Raw genomic sequence first — 19,095 nt, 5'->3', positions numbered from 1 at the left:
TTCTTACTTTTATTTTTACTTTCGTATGAAAAAAATAAAACAAAATTGAGAGGAAAACAATAAATAAACAAAGAACTTAAGATGAGAATAGACAAAAGAAACCTCTTTTGTTTTGATTTTTTGATTAATCTCCAAAAACTAGCCTTTCAAAAAAAAAACCCATTCTAACATAGTCTTGAATGGTTTTTATAGCCAAATTTTGCAACTAATTTTTTTGTAGGCAAGTGGAGTGGTTGGAGTGGTTTAGTGGAGTGGTTTAGTGAGGTGGTTGGAGTGGTTTAGTGGAGTGGTTTAGTGGGGTGGTTGGAGTGGTTTAGTGAGGTGATTTAGTGGGGTGGTTAGAGTGGTTTAGTGGGGTGGTTGGAGTGGTTTAGTGAGGTGGTTGGAGTGAAGATATTTGAATTTATTTTATTTTATTTTTATTTCATAGATGGGCCATTAGGGTTTAGGTGATTGGACTTTGGAGGTTGTTGGGTTTTGGGTTGTTGGGCTTTTTACCTCGGGCAAAATTTGGACTGTACATATCTAATATAAAAATAAATAGATGCATTTATTTTTTAAAAAATATATAATTAAATTAAAATTAAAATCTTTTTCTTTTAAATTATAATAATGTGATTATAAAAAAAAATTAAATATCAAATCACATCAATATTATCAAGATCTAAATTTTAGTCATCGAGATACTCTAAGATCTAAATTTTAGTTATCGAGATATTCTCTTACGTTGTTACGTTATTCACGTAAGTGTTAATTGTAAAGTACATTTTCCGCATTATACACGTCAAACAAAAATACACATTATTGAAGATGGGCCTAAAGTATAAGGCCCAAATATAGGTCATATGTATTACAGCTAGACTCAGATAGTTGGCACCGCAAAGGCTTCGGCTCTGGCCCATTAATAAACAACTGAAAATATAAAACCGTCGGGGGAGCCGAGTAGCCGACGTAAAAACTGGAAATCAACCTTTTCGGCTTACTCCAGAAGCCCAAACGCCAACACCATCGCCAGCAGTCTTGTTTCTTTATTTATTACTATACCTTATTTCAATCCAAGTTAGTTCATTCTTCGAATCTTGTTCTCCAAGCGAAACTAAAAGAGAAAATTTTCTCCAGAATCTGCATTTGTTTTAAACTTCTAACTTTTCAATTATCGCATGCAAAAGCGGCTTCGCTAAGGAAATCTTGGAAAATTGAATCTTTTTTTTCTATTACTTTTTTGAATTTTCGGTTGTGTTTCCCCTTTAATCTTTTTTGGCGGTTAAACAATGAACGTTCGCGTGAAGCAAGAGATTATGGAAACGTTAAACGCGGAAAGACGGAAACTAAGCGGCGCTGTGCGGGAACAATCTGCCTCGGTTATCGAGCTCAGCAGCAGTAGCAGCGATTCGGACTCGAGCGATTCGGACGATCTGGACGAGAACGATAACCCAAACGGTGTCGTTTCTGCAGGGGAAGGACCTGAAGGTAGGGCTTCGAAGAAGCGGAAGGTGAATGATGTCGATTTTGTGCTACCGCTGGGGTTTTGGCTCCTCTACCGCCGGAAGATCCCGCTCCTATTCCGTTAGCCTATGATACGGCGGCTGCGGAGGTTTCTGCGACGGTGAGCCCGCTGGAACAGGCGGCAAGTGCGAGTTTGAGTCCAAGTTCAAGTGTGCTTTGCAAGCAGTTCTGGAAGGCTGGGGATTATGAAGGAGCTCCATCTAGCGCTTGGGAGTTATCTACAGGTACAACTGTTGATTAATTATGCTATGTTATAAGTTTAGTTTTATATCTTGCTTGCAAGATGGCGATATTAATTTGGTTCCAAATTTGGAACCTACTGGCACGAAAAATTTTTATAGTCCTTTTTTAGTACACGATACTGTATGTTGCCATCAGAAGATGAAATTCTATGAGTTATGAGAGAAGTTCAATCCAGTGGGGTATATGCATTTTGAATTTTGCATTGTTTGATGAATATGCTTACCTCTCTATATCCGGATCACTTTTTTTAAATTGCTGAATTTGTTGGGAAATTCAAATTTCCCTTTTAGTCATGCGGGGCGTAAACGGATGATTGTTTGATCTCTGTATTTTTTCTTTATTTGTTGATTTTGTTCAATGCTTCTTCACTTAATTACGTTTGACTTGTAGGTGGTATGGATCATGTCAGGGTTCATCCAAAATTTCTACATTCCAATGCAACGAGTCATAAATGGGCCCTTGGAGGTAGAGTTGTCATAAAACATATATATAATATACATATATTTGCTATGCATTTTAGCTATTTTTCTCTTTTAACATTTTCTTTTTTTTTTCTTGACCTTTGGATATGTTCTTTAATTTCACTTCTCCAGCTTTTGCGGAACTTCTGGACAACTCTTTGGATGAGGTACTCAGCACCAACACCTTTCCTAGTGTGTGATAGTTGCTTTCCTTTTCCCAGTTTTGCAAGCATATTAGTTTTCTGATTTCAGGTTTGCAATGGAGCTACATATGTTAATGTAGATGTGCTCAAAAGTAAGAAGGATGGGAGTCAAATGTTGGTCATTGAAGGTACTTCATTGGAGTTCTTTATTCTATATGTGCGAAGCTGCTACTGAAAATAGTTATTTTCAATGAGTATTTAGTTTCTGTACCATTTTAATCCCATTTTTTCTCAGTTCCTTAAGATTTTCATTTTTTTTTTGTTCATAACGTGGTCAGCTTTGAATGTTCATCGCGTTTCATTGCAGATAATGGTGGTGGGATGGATCCTGATAAAATGCGTCAGTGCATGTCCCTTGGATATTCTGTAAAAAGCAAAATAGCAAACACCATTGGACAATGTATTTACTAATTTCTACTATTTGGAAAAGAGATACTTTTTAGCTGCCTATTTGTCTTTCTCATAGAACATTTTTAATATCCCTATTCCTTTTCTTCAGATGGAAATGGATTCAAGACTAGTACCATGAGGCTTGGTGCAGATGTTATTGTATTTTCTCGGTGTTGTGGAAAAGATGGAAAGCGGTTAGTCTTTCTTCATTATTTTGGACTAGAGTTATCTTTGTTAATTCAATTGTTTTTATTCGATTATTGGTAAAATAGTAACTGTCTATTGTGGTTACTTGGGAATGATGAATGTAAGATCAGAGTGATTAGAGTTAGACTTGGTTCACCAGTATTTCCTTAATCCAAGATGCTAGTGGTTAAAGTTGTGCAGAATGGGAGCTTTTAGTGGGTAAATAGATATCGTTCTATGGTTTCTTGTTCAGTTTTGAACATTTTGGTTGTTAATACTGGGTGTGTTTAATAATCTTCGCCTTAACTTATCCCTGTCCATATTAACACTGATGCATTGTTGTAGCAGTGGCAGTAGTTTTCAAATATCTGAGTTTGTGTTTGGTTGTTTTCTCTTCAAGCATATCTGCTATCATTTATTGGATTTTATGCTACACTTTTAAATTTGACATGCCAAAATTCCTCAGCTTCCTCTTTTACTCTGCTTTTCATTTTTTTGGTCACTGCAGCAAGTAATCATATTATCTGGTTTTGTTTTTAGCCCCACACAGAGCATTGGACTGTTGTCCTACACGTTTTTGACAAGCACAGGAAAGGAAGACATTGTGGTACCCATGGTAATGTCAACTAGAACCTTATGTTGTCTGTATGAAAATACTGGTAGGAATGTCATTGCATTTGGGATGGGACATGAAAAGACAAAAGATAAGCACTATAAATTTTATAGCCAAGTGGATATGGGTTCAATGAAATAGAAGTAGACTTATTTCTATTGTGGAACTTATGTTTTCATTAACATGCAAACTTGACAGAATTATGTTAAGATTTTTTTTTGGTTCAGTTTTCTTGTGTTAGTGACATTATTTCTTTCTCTTTGGCTTAAGTGAATAAATCACTAATTCATTACTCCATGTTGTTGGGCTAATCTGTGATTTACTTCATCCCATTATTCACTGCAGAGGTTGTTAATTTATGGTGTTTTTTCTATGATGACATGCATAAAACTAAAGTTTAAATAATTTCACCAAGCATTTCTGTTTTGTATTTTCCGAATTCAACTCACGCTTGTAATCATCATCAATTTCACTATAGAAAAAATAAAAGAGAAAGTAGGGATCAATTTTGGATCATATTTCTATTTTGCTTGGTATTTTATGTACTTATAGTTGGTACGCTATGACAGAAACTGTGCTCTAGTCGAGCCCTATAATCATTATGTGGGTTGAATTGAACAGCTAGATTTTGAATGGAAACAAGATGAGTGGAGCAAGATAACACGATCTACTGTCAGTGATTGGGATAGGAATGCGGAAACTATAGTACAGTGGTCTCCATTTTCAAGTGAAGCAGACCTCCTTCGTCAGGTAATTCTGGTTCATTTTTCACAACTTCTATGTTGGGTCCAAAAATGTTATTTTGTGTTAAAAATCCTTTTGATTGGCAGAAGGGAACAAGCATTTTGATGCCAGTAGAAAGATGATTGTTGCTGTGGTGTTTCGGAAAGTAGTTGCTCATATTCCGACCCATCTTTTCTTTCTTTACTTTGCACTGTCGTCAATATATAAGCTTACATAATCTTTTTGTCCATATTTTGTCATTATCAGTTTGGTTGTCAGTACCTGTCTTTTAATCTTTAGTTGCTTTACGCTTTTCCATTTGTTGTTTGTGATAAATTGTTTCCTTTTCCTGCTTGTAGTTCAATCTGATGAAAGACCATGGCACACGAATTATTATTTATAATCTCTGGGAGGATGACCAAGGGCTATTGGAGCTTGATTTTCATGCCGACCAGCATGTATGTCTCAAATATCTTTGACTTTGTCTTTACTATTAAAAATCTAAGGCGAACAGAATATTATATAAAGCATTTGTGATGTTCAACTTATGGGAGTGAATTATTATTGGCAGGATATTCAACTCAGAGGTGTTAACCGTGACGAGAAAAATATACAAATGGCAAAAGAGTTTCCAAACTCTAGGCACTTTCTGACATATAGACATTCATTGAGGGTAACCATCATCACTTTATTCTTTTACCATGGCACAAATTATGATTTTTACCCTTGATAATGGCTCTTTGTGTTTTATCATGCCATAGCTGTTGAGTTGGACCTTTTATGCAGCAATATTAAAAAATTTTAATTTTTAATTGTTATCCATGGGAAGGAAATTTGACTTCATTTTATTGAAATCTAAAGTGAACAAGGTGAATTGGAAATTTTTCTCAAAAACTGAACCTGCAGCTATTTCTTTCTTGGTTAAAACATGAAGATTTTTAAAGCTTGGATGGTTTACTTGCTTTTAACTGATGTCATGTCTAGCTTGAGATAGCACATCTAATTTTTGGCTTATATTATTTGATTTATTTTCTGTGTTCCTTTGGCAGAGTTATGCATCAATACTTTATTTGAGACTTCCACCTAACTTCAGAATCATTTTAAGTGGGAAAGATGTTGAGCACCACAACATAGTGAATGATATGATGCTCACTGAGATGATAACATATCGACCAAATCCCAGTGCAGAGGGGGCTCCTAAGGATTTGAATGTAATAAGTACTGATTTGTATTATATTTATCTTCTATTTCCTTCACTACATACTTGTCCGATGCCTGATTCTCTTGCACTTTTGTTATCAGATGGCTGCTTTGGTGACCATTGGTTTTGTGAAAGATGCCAAATATCACATTGATGTTCAAGGTTTCAATGTTTATCATAAAAACCGACTCATCAAGGTTTGCTTTATATTTGTTTTGCATGCAATGTATCACACAGATTGCTTATACATATTCCTTTGTTAAGTTTTCTCTGGCGGTTTAATCTGTGATGTTTTTCTTCTACACAGGTCTTCCATTTATTTTGCTTGTATATTGATGATGTATTTAATGACAGCGTGTTTTTTGCACTTTGCTTAACATGATAGTCAAATTTACAATCCACATAATTCCTTTTGACAATGCTTTTGCCTAATTCGTCCTTTTAATCTCTTTCTCCAGCCTTTTTGGAGGGTTTGGAATGCTGCTGGGAGTGATGGTCGTGGGGTTATAGGTATGTTTTCAGCAATGCACACACCTAGTTAGTTTACTTATATATCCTAACGTGCAGAGTTTGCCATAAAAAGTTCTAATTTGCTTCCTTCTTATGACAGGTGTTTTGGAGGCTAATTTTGTTGAGCCAGCTCATGATAAGCAGGGTTTTGAGCGTACAACAGTTCTTTCTAGACTTGAAACACGACTAAAAGAAATTCAAAAACTTTACTGGTTTGTTGTCAACAATGTAACCCTTTCTTTTTACTGCTGCTTTGGATCCAAACTAATTTCTAATGATTTTCACTTCATTTTAGGACCACCAATTGTCATAGAATTGGCTATGCTCCACGGCGTAATAAGAAAGGTATAGAGCAGTCTTTAGGCAAAGGTGTGCACTTGAAATCTTATTTCAATTATGTGATCTATCTCTTTTAAAAGTTAAGATTGTTGTGGACGGTGGACTTTAAGTTATCCGTGGTTGATGTCTAACCTTTTGATCCTGTAGATCCTTCTTCTGATCATGATGCGCAACAATCTACTCAATCAAATAAGAAGAGTACAAGCAGCACCAAGAGACCTACAGACTCGGACAAGTTGTATTCACCCTCAAATTGGAATAAAAAAGGAAAAGAATGTCAGGATTTACCTAAAGCAGTGGGTGGTGGAAATGGGAATGGTCATGTGTTTGGCAAGGGTGAAAATAGGAAAACGGCATGGATGGATAGCAGTGCAAAGGTCACCACGAGACCTGGGAAAGGATTAAGCTCAGTTGAAACATCTTCTCCTTCGGCAGAGGATGACAGCGATGATGTGTGCGAGGTCTTGCCCAAGAGACAAGCTAATGGGAGCAGTCAAAAGTTTGTTACACGATCAAAGTCGAAGGTTATTTTTATGCATCTCTTATCTTTAATTCAACCTTTTTCTTTGCGATGTTCTTTTATCTGCATGCAGTCATGTTTTTTCATTCTTATATACAAGCATTCGGATGTGTTATATTTGTGTTACAGTTTTTTGTCTGCAAAAATGATCTTTTCAATAATCGCTTTGTTGAACTGGCAGGAGCGTGGTCTCAATGATGAGCGTTGCCATTCCCAGACTGATCTGCATATTCTGGAGCAGTTGAAACAGGAAAATTCTGAATTGAAAGAAAGGTTTTTAGAAGATATCGATTATATTGTATCATTAATGGTTTCAGTATTACATGACTTCAACCTAAAAGATACTACTATGTTTTGTAGATTAGAGAAATTTGAGGGAGGGAATCAACAACAATTGCATGATGATTTGCAACAGGAAAGAAACCGGTGCCAGTCACTTGAAATTGAGGTATGCTCCAATTTCCAACTAGCTTAAGTAGAATGCTAGGAATTGTCTGGTATAATTTGTCTGGTGTTGTTACACTCTTTGTTTATTTATTGTATATCAGCTGGCGGAGGCGCTGAAAAAAATTGAGCAACTGAACAATGAACAAGAAAGTATCATTAGCATCTTCTCGGAGGAGAGAGATCGAAGAGACAAAGAGGAAGAGAAGTTAAGAAAAAAGCTAAAGGTGATGATCTGTCCACCCTTTATCTAATGTGATTCATTTCCCAAGTAAAACTTGTGAATGAATCATAAGGCTTCATTCTTTGGTTTCCCTGCACCTGTTTCGTGGCTAACAAAAGCATGAGTTTCATTCATTTTATCTGTTATGTTTTCATCCAATCAAATATTCATTTTTCCCTGGAAGGGATAACAATGTTGAGACTGGTTGGGGCATTGTAGGACGCATCGAATACCATCCAAGAGTTGCTTGACAAAGTTAAGATACTGGAGAAGATGAAAACTCCCAACATCAAGCAGGAGCGTAGAGAGCCACTGTAGAGCACTATTTTATCGGCTTTTCCGTTAGCAAGCAACCGAAGTGATTCGTGAACTATATTCTTTTTGTTACTTGGCCCCATATTCTCACATCTCTAACGTATGAATAGTGCCATTGTACATTGAAAAACGCTTTGATACTTGAGCTTGGGTTGTCGAGCAATCCAAATAGGCTATGCATATAGTATTTTCCTTTTTTTTTTCTTTTTTTTTTAACTTTTTAATAGTTATAGGAGGTTACTGAGTAGTTTGCCAGCTTATAACTCTTTTTCTATCTTACTGAGGTGGGAATATTTTGATTTTGATGTTGGATTGCGGTTAAATTTTAATAACTAAATATGTTTTAACTGGTTTCATAGTCGCCTGCAAAAGGCCTGGCGAAGGCAAGCGGCATTGGGTGGTGGTAGCCTCTCTCTGGCTGTCTGTCTGGCTTGGCATTAAGTGCGTTTCTGGGTGGCGTCCAGATAAATCTCCATTTGCAGGCGAATTAATAGCAAGAAGTTACCTTTTCCAATTTTAAACTCAAATAAATTAAAACCCCCAAAACATGGAAAAGCCAAAGTGCCAATCCCCCCTGAGTCTTTTTGATCTCTTCCCGTCTGTCTTTAGGCTTAAGGCCTGCTGTACCTTCCCATTCATTGGTCCCCCCGCCCCATAATAATAACATTACTTTGTACTAATAACAAAATACTGAAGCTAAGATAATTGGAATATAATATTACTTAGCACATACATTTATATAATATTATGACAAGTGATACTTTTATTTATTGGCACGTTATTGAATGTTTTAAAAAAAATAAATTTAATAAATATTTTTTATAATTAAATAGTTGATTAGATAAATTTAATCATTTGAGTTAAATTATAGAAACTACATGGACAACTTTTTGTTTAGAATAAATTAGATAAATACTTAACTAAAAAAATAAAAATTCAACTATACAACTTATCCATATTTAAATTAAATAATGATTTATTTATATATTATTTATTTTAAATTTTGGGTATAACTTAAAAAATTTAAAATTAATTATCAAATTTTTAAAAGTAAATATCTTAAATAATATTATTTAAAGAATAAAATTGAAGTGATTATAAATATTTGTTATCTAACAATTAAATAACTAGATAATTAAATTTTAGATTTAAAACTAAAATACATTATCTACCTTTATTATCTAAAATTTAATCAAATATATTAGAAATTATTTGAAAATTGTCCAATTTAACTATGAATAGCTTGGTTATGTACATGTTTTACTTTGATGGTTTAAATTGATTTTTTTAATATTTAGTCATATCTTTTTTAGTTATTTTTTAAATATTAAGTGAGCTATTGCACCTAATCTGAAGAAGAAAAAATTGATGGCAGAGACCAAGGAGACGATCAATACTAAAAATATGGAAAATATAATACTAAACTGGTGTCAAAGAATTGAGCTATTGATCTTTTAAGTCATGAATATATAATTGGTAGTTTAATTTGCAATTTAGTATTTAATTCCAACCTTTTATATTTGTGCCATTTTTTTAATTTATTTATCTATCTAAATAGAAAAATAGTTTACGGGAAATTTTAAAACCATCTAATGTATTAAGATTTATCTTTCAAGTTTTAGATAAAAATATATATTTATTTAGTAAATTCTAATGAATATTATTTAGTTTTTTAATATTATTTATATGTTAGTCTATTTTTATTTTTCAACATTAAATATTTTAATGGAATGTATAGTGTATTACTAAAATTTAATAATATTTATAACTAATTTTGTAACGACCCAAAATCCGTGGGCACCAGAAAAGTGTGTTATCGGGCCTCCGTCTTAGTGAAATAAGTTCGAAAATAATTATTAAAAATATTTATGAGTCTAGTAGTGTGTTTAATTAGGTTTTAATTAAGTAAATTTAGCTTAATTTAGAGTAATTAGTAAAAAGGATTAAATTTGAATAAGGGTAAAAGTTTAATTATAGATTAAAGAAAAATTAGAAGGACTTAAGAGGAAATTAAACTATTTTCTATAGCTGAGGCGGTTTAACGTGGAAAATATCAAAGATTTTATTGATTAAAATATATATATATTTATTTAATAATTAAGTATATTATATTATATTATATTATTATATATATAAAAGAAACAAATAAGTTAAAAGAAAAGGAAATGAAAACGAAAATAGAGAAGAAACAGGGGAGAAAGAAGAAAGAAAAGGGGAAATAGGGTTTATGAAGCTTGGAGTTAATTGGTAAGCTCAATCAAGTCCTTTTCTCATAATTTTGATATTTTAGAAGTCTTAAAACAAGTTTTTGATGAAATTAAGTTGTTAGTTTGGAAGTTCTTTGGTTTTTAAACAAAGTTCATGTTGAATAAAATGATGAAATAGGGGTTTAATTGAATGAAATTCAAGTTAGAATAGATATAAGGATTGAATTGCAAAGTAAGCTATAAGTTTTGTGTTTTAGGGACTAAATTGAGAAAAATTCGGAATTAAGAAAATATGTTGAAAATTTAATAGTTAAATTTAAGTTTAAATGAAATTTGAATAGGAATAAGGTGTGAATTGGTGTTATAAATTTGGTTATTAACATTTTACATCAAAACAGTTTTGGGAAGTAGCAATGGTCTAACTTCGAAAATTCACTAAAAGTTTTATAAATTGAACTAGAGGATGAACAAAATATGGAATTAAAGCTTATTGAGTCTAGTTTCTTATAGTAGAAACAGTGTAAGCAATTAATTGATGAATCAAGAGATATTTGAAATTTTGTAATACTGGTTCGGGGTGATTTCGAGATGCCCTGTTTTAACTTTGGAAAATCATTAAAAATTGTACAAAAATTATAATGGAGTGTAATTTATTTATGTGAACTCCTTAATGAATCTAGTTTCAAAATAAATAAACAAGAACCTTATTCGAGTTCTGTACAATGAGATAATTTATTTTTAGTAGAGAGAGGTCAGAACTATCAAATGAAATAACAGGGGAGTATTTAATGAATAAACTGTACTAAATGGCTAGACCAAAAATTCTGGAAATTTTATGATTAGAAGATATATGAGTCTAGTTTTAAGGAAAATTTACGGATATTAATTTGGAGTTTCGTAGCTCAAGATATAAATAATTTAGTAACAATGACTCAAGTAGACAGCTTAATGGTGAAATTATATATATATACATTAAAAATGGTTAAATTTGCATGTTTAGGCTCATGAATTAAATTGAATCATGTTGTATTGATGCTTATAAATTATTATTTTCGTAGCCAACTAAGAACCTGAAGCATCAGCATCGAAAGGAAATGAGAAAGTCATCGAGGACTAAAACGGGAGAATTACGGTGTGTATTACTATAATTCGAATTTTAATTATTATTGATTGCTGAAATTTTAATTGTTATGTATGGTAAATAAGACTTGAGGTAAGTATGTGAAATTGAAATTAGAAAAAGTAAAATAATACCCTATTAACTCGTCGGACTAGATTCGATACAAATGGCATGCCATTGGATTTGTGATGTGATGAAGAGATTGTAGTTCGGCCGAGAAGATGTTTCTGTTATTATATACTTCGGTTTATCCGAATAGGCATTTAATGCCTTATTGGTGTGTTTGGGAGGATATATTATACCGGTGTGTTATGGAGGATTTACAATATTCCGGGTGTGTTTGGGTTGGATATTCTGGTGTGTTTGGGTGGAAATCCGCGTATCTGTCATAGTCCGAGCTTTGTTAATAGGGTAAATAATTGAAATGAAATTTTGAAAATGAGATTATTTGTTAATAGGGTAAATAATTGATGTTTGTAATTTATTAATGTTAAATAGTCTTGGATTATAGTAATACCACTGAGTATATCCATACTCAGCGTACGGTTGTTTCCGTGCGCAGGTTAGTAGAAGTCAAGTGTCCCGGCTCAGCATCCAGAACAATCCCGACTCCAACACAAACTTGGTGATGTATATTTTTCTTTTGGGTAAAGGTGGCATGTACATAGGTGTTATTTAGTCACTTGAATATGTATATTACTTTGGGTAGTGAAGGATGAATTATAAAATTTAGATGGTTAAATGAAATGGTAAGGAAAGTACATGATATTTTGATACATGAACATCAAGTTGTTAAATGAATGAAGTTTTTAATCAATTTTGAATGATGCTATAATAGTTATTAAATTAAAATTTTGTTAACAATATAAATATTAGTATATGAATGTGAAATATTGGTCTTGGTTGTTTTGGTTTGAATTTGCAGGAGGTTTAGGTAAAAATAAGTAGAAATGCTGCCGAAATTTTTATAAAAAAAATTTGGAATACTTGAACAAGTCTCGTTCTACTTTTAATACGTGTTTGAACTTCGAGAGTTCAAGATAGGGACTTAATTATTATATTATACTATGAAAGTTATATTAATTGTAAATTATTCGTAAGTTGTCTGATATGTCCGGTAATGCCTCATAACCTCGTTCCGGTAACGGTTTGGGGTTAGGGGGTGTTACAATTGTTGGTATCAGAGCTATCAGGTTTAGCCGATTCTCGGGCTAAATTGGGCTCGAAAGTGAGTTTAGAAGTACATGCCACTGTCGAGTCGAAATTGAGTCGGGATTTTTGGATGCTAATGTATTTATTTGATTTTGTTTTATAGATAAAATGTCAGATGAAAGAATGGATAATGTTGAACAGGAAATGTATACTGGAAGTCGAGAATTAGAAGAAACTGAATCTATTACACCTGGTGTGAATCCGTTAAATAATCAATCTCCTAACGTAGGGAGAGAAAGAAATACCTCACAAGTGTTAAGAGATATAGCTGATGCATTACAGCATATAGTGAGAGCTATACCTGCTACTACATCTGTACCCGCTGTCAGACAGGCCCCAATTAAAGAGTTACGAAAATATGGTGCCACGGAATTTCAGGGATTAAAAGGAGCTGATCCATCCGTTGCTGAAAATTGGATAGAAACAACAAATAGAGTTTTGCAACAATTAGACTGCACCCCCCGAGAGAGTCTGATATGTGCTGTATCACTGTTACAAGGAGAAGCGTATCTCTGGTGGGAATCTGTGGTTAGACATTTGTCGGATGATCAGGTAACTTGGGACTTGTTTCAAAAAGAATTTCAGAAGAAGTATATTGGGGAATTGTACATCGAAGAGAAAAAGCAAGAGTTTTTAGTGTTGAAACAGGGGAATATGTCAGTACTGGATTATGAGCGAGAGTTCTCTAGATTGAGCAGGTATGCTTTAGAATATGTTCCAACCGAGGCTGATAGTTGTAAACGATTTCTACGGGGACTACGAGATGAAATCAAGATTCAATTGGTAAGTCTCAGAATTACTGAACTTGTTGATCTAGTTGAGCGAGCAAAAATGATAGAACAAGTACTGGGTCTGGATAAAAAAATCAGAAATTGGTAAATCAGCTGGGAAACGTATGGGAACTACTAGTTTTAATCCATTACCGAAGAGATTCAGAGAATCAAGAAGTGACTGGAGATCCAGTTTTAGTTCAGACAGAGGTGGTAGAAGCAAAGGTAAACAGATGACAGTATCTACTAGTAGTGTGAGAGGTCCATCCCGAAGTATAGAAATTCCAGACTATGAGCACTGCGGAAAGAAACATTTAGGTGAATGTTGGAGGAAATTTCCTAAAGGGGGAGAGTTGTAACAGCCCAATTTTCAGTGGTGTCGGAAACAGTGATTCAATATCACTAAATCCAATGATAAAATTAGGAATTTTAATAGTTAATAGTTATGAGTTAGGTATGATCTTAGAAATATTCTTAAATTAGTAAATTTTGTGATTTGAAAGAAATTATTGGGTTAATTAGTCTTGAAAATGAGGAATCGAGACCTCGATTATATAAAAAAGTCGTAAATATTGTTATAAATATTTACGGAGTGTCAATAAGTTAGTGTTAAGGTTTTGTTAGAAAATTTTAACGTTTTGATAGTTAATTAATAAAAAAAGGACCAAATTGAAAAAGGTAAAAAATTAGCTAGAATGATTAAATAGCTCAAGTGTTAAATAAGGAAGGAATTAAAGGAAAATTAAACACCTATGGACTGGTTGAGGCAGCATTAGCAAGAAAAAAATCTGAAAATTTGTGAAATAAGGGTAAAATTGGAAATTTTACAAATTTAGGTAAATAAAAATCAATTAAAAGAAATCTAGATCATTTCTTCCCCAATTTTAAGAAAAAAATAGCCATTAGAGAGCTTCTCAAGATGGTTTTATATTTTTACTTCATGTAAGTTTGATTCTTGCTTTTCTCTTGAAATTTTTATGTTTTTGAGACTTTTACAACTGGGTCCAACTATCTAATTTATTAGTTTTTGATTCTATGGGTAACTTTGAAAGTTACCATTGATGATTTTTGAATGTTTATGATGAATTAACATGTATTTTAAGCTTTAATTTTGTTATATGATGATTTTAGTAATTTTGTTAGAAATTGATTTTTAGAACCTAATTGTGAAAAAGTTAAGAATTAGGGTTTGGTGTTGAAATTCTGAATATAAAAGGCTGTATTGTAGCCTAAAATAATTGAATAAAGTGTTAATTGAGAAAAATTAGCTCAATTGATGAGTTAATTGATCAATGACTAAATTGTAAAAACTGTAAAATTTAGGGTAACTGTATAATTTCAAAATTTAAAGGGCATAAATTGTGAAGTAGATTAGAATGGAATTAAATGTTAATGAAGGAATAATTTTACATTGTAGATCAAGAACCCGAAAACAAATACGAAAAAGAGAAAATAACAGACTAGTCATTGAATTTCTACAACTTCTGCAAATCAGCCCATGTAAGTTCATATGGCTGAATTTTAATGATTATTTGTTAGTTTTATGAATTATATGATGTATTATTTCATATGTTCGTTATTAAATTGTGAATATTGTAAAAGTATAAAAATTGAATTAAATGTTCAAATTAAGTAGAAAGCGGGGTTGGGTACTTTTGTTCGGTGTTAAAAGATGAATTGACGGAAAAAACCATGGTTGGACCATGTCAGTATGTGATTACGTGTAAGACCATAGTTGGGCTATGACATCGATATGTGATTACGTGTAAGACTATAGCTGAGCTATGGCATCGATATGTGATTACGTATAAGACCATAGCTAGGCTATGGCATCGATATGTGAATATGTGAATGACCATAGTTGGACCATGGCATTGGGAAAACGAAGTACTCAATTCCGTAAGACGTTCTCTGATTTAACAAAGTTTGGTAACTGTTATGAGAAATTATGTGATAGATTTCAGTGAACATTGAAATTGAGCTCAATTAAGTGATTTCATCATTTGGTTATTGTGTTTGGCAGGATATGTTAGTGAATTATATATTGTGAATTGTTATGATTAGTTTGGCAAGAATTATCTCAAATGCCTATGAACTTACTAAGCTTCGATAAGCTTACTTGTGTGGTTTAAATGTTCTTGTAGATAACTGTGAGATTTTGAGGATCGGATCAACATATCGGGACAACACTATCTAGATTTCTCCAGATAGACATAAAATTGTGTGAGAAATATAGCCTGTCAAATGGCCTATTTTTGTCCACACGGGCAAAGACACGGGCGTGTGTCTTAATTGTGTGTGACATACGGCCAGGTACACAATCGTGTGTCCCCTGTATCTTAAATTTGCACAAAACAGAATGCTCATACGGCCTAGCACACAGGCGTGTGACTTGGCCGTTTAACCCTTGCAATGTTGGAAAATTTAAATATTTTCGAAAATTTTTCTAAGTTTTCAACTTAGTCCCTATATGTTTCTAGTGCGTAAATTTGGGCATCGAGGGCTCGTTTAAGGAACAATATGTATGATTTTGATTGGTTTCAAATATGAATGCTAGATGAAATGAAATGTCTAATAATTAATTTGTAAACTCCGATAATGCTCTGTAACCCTATTTCGGTGACAGATTCGGGTTAGGGACGTTACAACATGTTATTCCTATCGATAGGCAATGTTGGTTCTTCTCCAGATCCCTACAAGATTGGTTGACTTCTAATCTTGGCTTCCATATACGGCTGTTTGGACGAGGGGTAATTTGGTCTTGTTTTTTTGGCCTAATTGAATGGTGCACCTAGAAAAAAATGACTACTTTCATCTGTCAAGACGTTACTTGGACGGCTCTTGAGACTGTTAAGGTTTCCCTTAGTTGGGCACAACAATTTGATTTCAGTCATAGACGTTACCAACACTCCCCTCAAGCTAATGCTTCTCGAGCACCCATGGTTAATACGTAGGTTAATTTGTTTACTGACAGTGCAGTAGCTAGTGGTGATGATAGTGCTTCTGTTAGGGTTTAGTCATTTCTTGGGACGTTGCTCAGTTTTTAAAGCTGAGTTATGGAGAATTTTAGATGGTTTACTTGTGCTACTTAGTAAAAGGGTTTAAAAAGGCCACGATTCAAACAGATAATATTGAAGTTGTCAGGGCTTTACAAGATAATTTGATAATAGACTCTAGTATTATTATGCTCAGGAGGGTCCGAAGAATTATGAGAACTGAAGGGCAGTGGTGCATCGGGTATGTCCCTATAGAATTCAACGAAATTGCTGATTGTCAGACCAAGTTGAGTTTAGTGGGAAAATCAAGTCTTCAGATTTATGATGGCACCCCAAATGAAGTTTTAGAGCTTGTTCAACAAGATAAGACTAATAATACTTTTGTTCAATTTAATTTGATGTAATTCTGTATTTTTTTATAGAAAACAATAGAAAATAAATTATATGAATAAAGTTTTAACCTTAATCATCGAGGGAATAGGATTAAGAATTACATCAACATTATTTAAACCCGGACTTTCTCTTTTCTTTTTTTTCTAAAAAAGAGGAAAATCTAAGACCCAATTCAAGCAATAATGATTTGAAGTAGGATTCTAATATGTAACTGTCATAAGCATCGTAGCTACCACAGATGTGGGGTGTCATGGAGCTGGCTGTCTGATAAATGTTCTTTTTTTTTTCCAATGCTTGCTATCAATGTATTCCCCAATCAATTGTATGTCTCATCGATGAGCTTTTAAGTCCCATAGCAAAAATAAAACATGTTGGATCGAATTGGAAAAAAAAACTCGATATTGTTAAATAAAACTATAAAAGTTTACACTTTGTGAGTGATTAAAAAATTTTGTTTCACGGTTGGATTATACTTTAAATTTAATTTGAATTTTAAGAATGTTTGTAATAGGAATCATATATATTTTTTATTCTTGAATTTGGTAAATAAGTTGATTTTTATATATGCATTTTTTTTATTTTAACACTTGAACTTGGATTAATATGTCAAGACCTAATAATATTGTACAAGCCCAATTCTGCCCGGGCCTCAAAACCCCAACCAATTAAACCTAAACCCATATTAGATAACCTCAACTAAACTATTAGCCCAATACCTAAAATCTAAACCAACCCAAACGACCCAAAAAAATAAAACCCTAGCCCAATACAACCTAAACCTATTTTCAGAAAAGGACAAAACCCTAGCCACCTAATGCTGCCCCTAGTCCCTAGCCTCTGCCACCGCCCCTGTCACGTCAGCCACCGCCTCCACTGTTGCCACCGCTCAAGTTGCACCTACAAAAGAAAATGGAAAAGACAAATAATAAAAAAAATATGTAAATGGCTTTAAAAAGCCAAGAACCAAATGTAAAAGGGGTCTTTTTTCTTTTTTTAGAATGAACACAAAGAATAGATTTTCAATGTCAAAATTGAGAGTGAATATTAAACAAGGAGAGAACCAAAAACAAAATTCCAATCAACAACTCAAGAGATGATTTCATTTTTTTCTTTTTTTTTCTTCTTTTCGAATCTACTCAAATATATTAATACATCTATATTTTCTTTATTTTTCTTAAAAAGAACAGTTTATATAACAATAAAAAAATATAAAAAATACCTTTTTTTTTTAATTCACGGTGGTCAGCGACGGCTTCATGGCGGCGATCTCGCCGGAGCTTGGCGTGAGGGGAGAGACACTTGAGAGAGAAGAGAGAGCTTTTTAAAGTTTTTTTTTTAAAAAAAAAACAAAGGATGAAATGATTTTTTTTCCAAAAAATTTGACTTATATAGTCCCCCAAAATGACGTCATTTTGGGACTGGCCTCAAATACGCAAAACGACATTGTTTTGAGACTTAACCCGCGACCCGACCCGCTCCGCTCCAGGCCTAGGATCCGCGTGTTTTCAATGGAAGGGCTAATTGCACTTTTAGCCCTTTCGCTCTTTTATTGTTCTGCAATTAGTTTTTTTATTTTTAAATTTTACCCTGTGATTTATTTTAATTACATTTTGGTCCATATTTAAACGACGCCGTTTTGGTGGGTAGGGATTATTTCCCTTTTGGACCCCATTGTTATTCGCGTGTTCAAATTGGCCCATTTCCTTTTTATTTATTTCAGATTTACCCCAAAACTTTGTTTTTAGATTCAATTTCGTCCTTTTCATTACTTTTGTTGTTTTATTATATTATTACTATTATTATTATACTTGTATTTATATTATTATTACTACTTCTATTATTATTATTATTATTATTATTATTATTATTATTTTACTATTATTATTTTTCATATATATTATTATTTGTATTATTACTATTATTAACGCTCTTATTATTGCTATTATTATTCCTTTTATTATTACCATTATTATTACTATTACTTTTACTTTTATTTACTATTATTATATTATTTGTATTTTCTATTACTATTATCATTATTATTATTACTAATATTAATATTCTTATTATTACTACTATTATTATCATTAGTATTATTTTTTTACTATTATTAATATTATTATTAATATTATTATTATCGTTCTCATTATCATTGTCATTTTTTATTTTGTCATGTTTTATATTTTTTATGTATTTACTTATTTCATTTTCCTTATGCATTTGTTTTATATTTTTATATTACTGGCCTTGCTTTTATTTCATCTTTTTATATTTGTTCATATCATTGTTATTGACATTGTCGCACCTATTATTATACGTATTAATACCATAATTTACTTTTATATTTCACTATAAATCACGTCATATTTTTACTCGATACATTACAATGTTGTTTTAAGTAAGTAATATTTCGTATTTCGAGATTCGACAAAATCGTGCCCTAACTTACTGGGTTTTGACTTTTCTCATTTAACCTAAATAGCAGAATATGCTTTTAAAATCGCAATACGAGTTTTGAAT

At 32.7% G+C, this 19,095-nt stretch overlaps 1 protein-coding gene across 1 annotated transcript; it reads left to right on the top strand.

The window, feature by feature from the left end:
* Positions 1–956: 956 nt before the first annotated feature.
* On the top strand, positions 957–8,180 carry LOC107939101 (protein MICRORCHIDIA 7-like). The gene is given in 21 exon segments (XM_016872380.2): positions 957–1,527; positions 1,530–1,730; positions 2,140–2,214; positions 2,343–2,377; positions 2,463–2,541; positions 2,721–2,813; positions 2,913–2,997; positions 3,530–3,605; positions 4,224–4,352; positions 4,685–4,783; positions 4,897–4,998; positions 5,375–5,536; positions 5,628–5,723; positions 5,985–6,036; positions 6,137–6,248; positions 6,332–6,405; positions 6,523–6,899; positions 7,077–7,168; positions 7,256–7,343; positions 7,444–7,566; positions 7,782–8,180. Coding segments are annotated over 21 exon segments (2,505 nt in total). The 5' UTR covers positions 957–1,271; the 3' UTR covers positions 7,881–8,180.
* The last annotated feature ends 10,915 nt before the right edge of the window (positions 8,181–19,095 follow it).

Source organism: Gossypium hirsutum, chromosome A12 (assembly GCF_007990345.1).
Source record: "Gossypium hirsutum isolate 1008001.06 chromosome A12, Gossypium_hirsutum_v2.1, whole genome shotgun sequence".
NCBI classification, from domain to species: domain Eukaryota; kingdom Viridiplantae; phylum Streptophyta; class Magnoliopsida; order Malvales; family Malvaceae; genus Gossypium; species Gossypium hirsutum.
The sequence above is the reverse complement of the archived record's forward strand: the minus strand, read 5'-3'. Positions and strand labels throughout refer to the sequence as shown.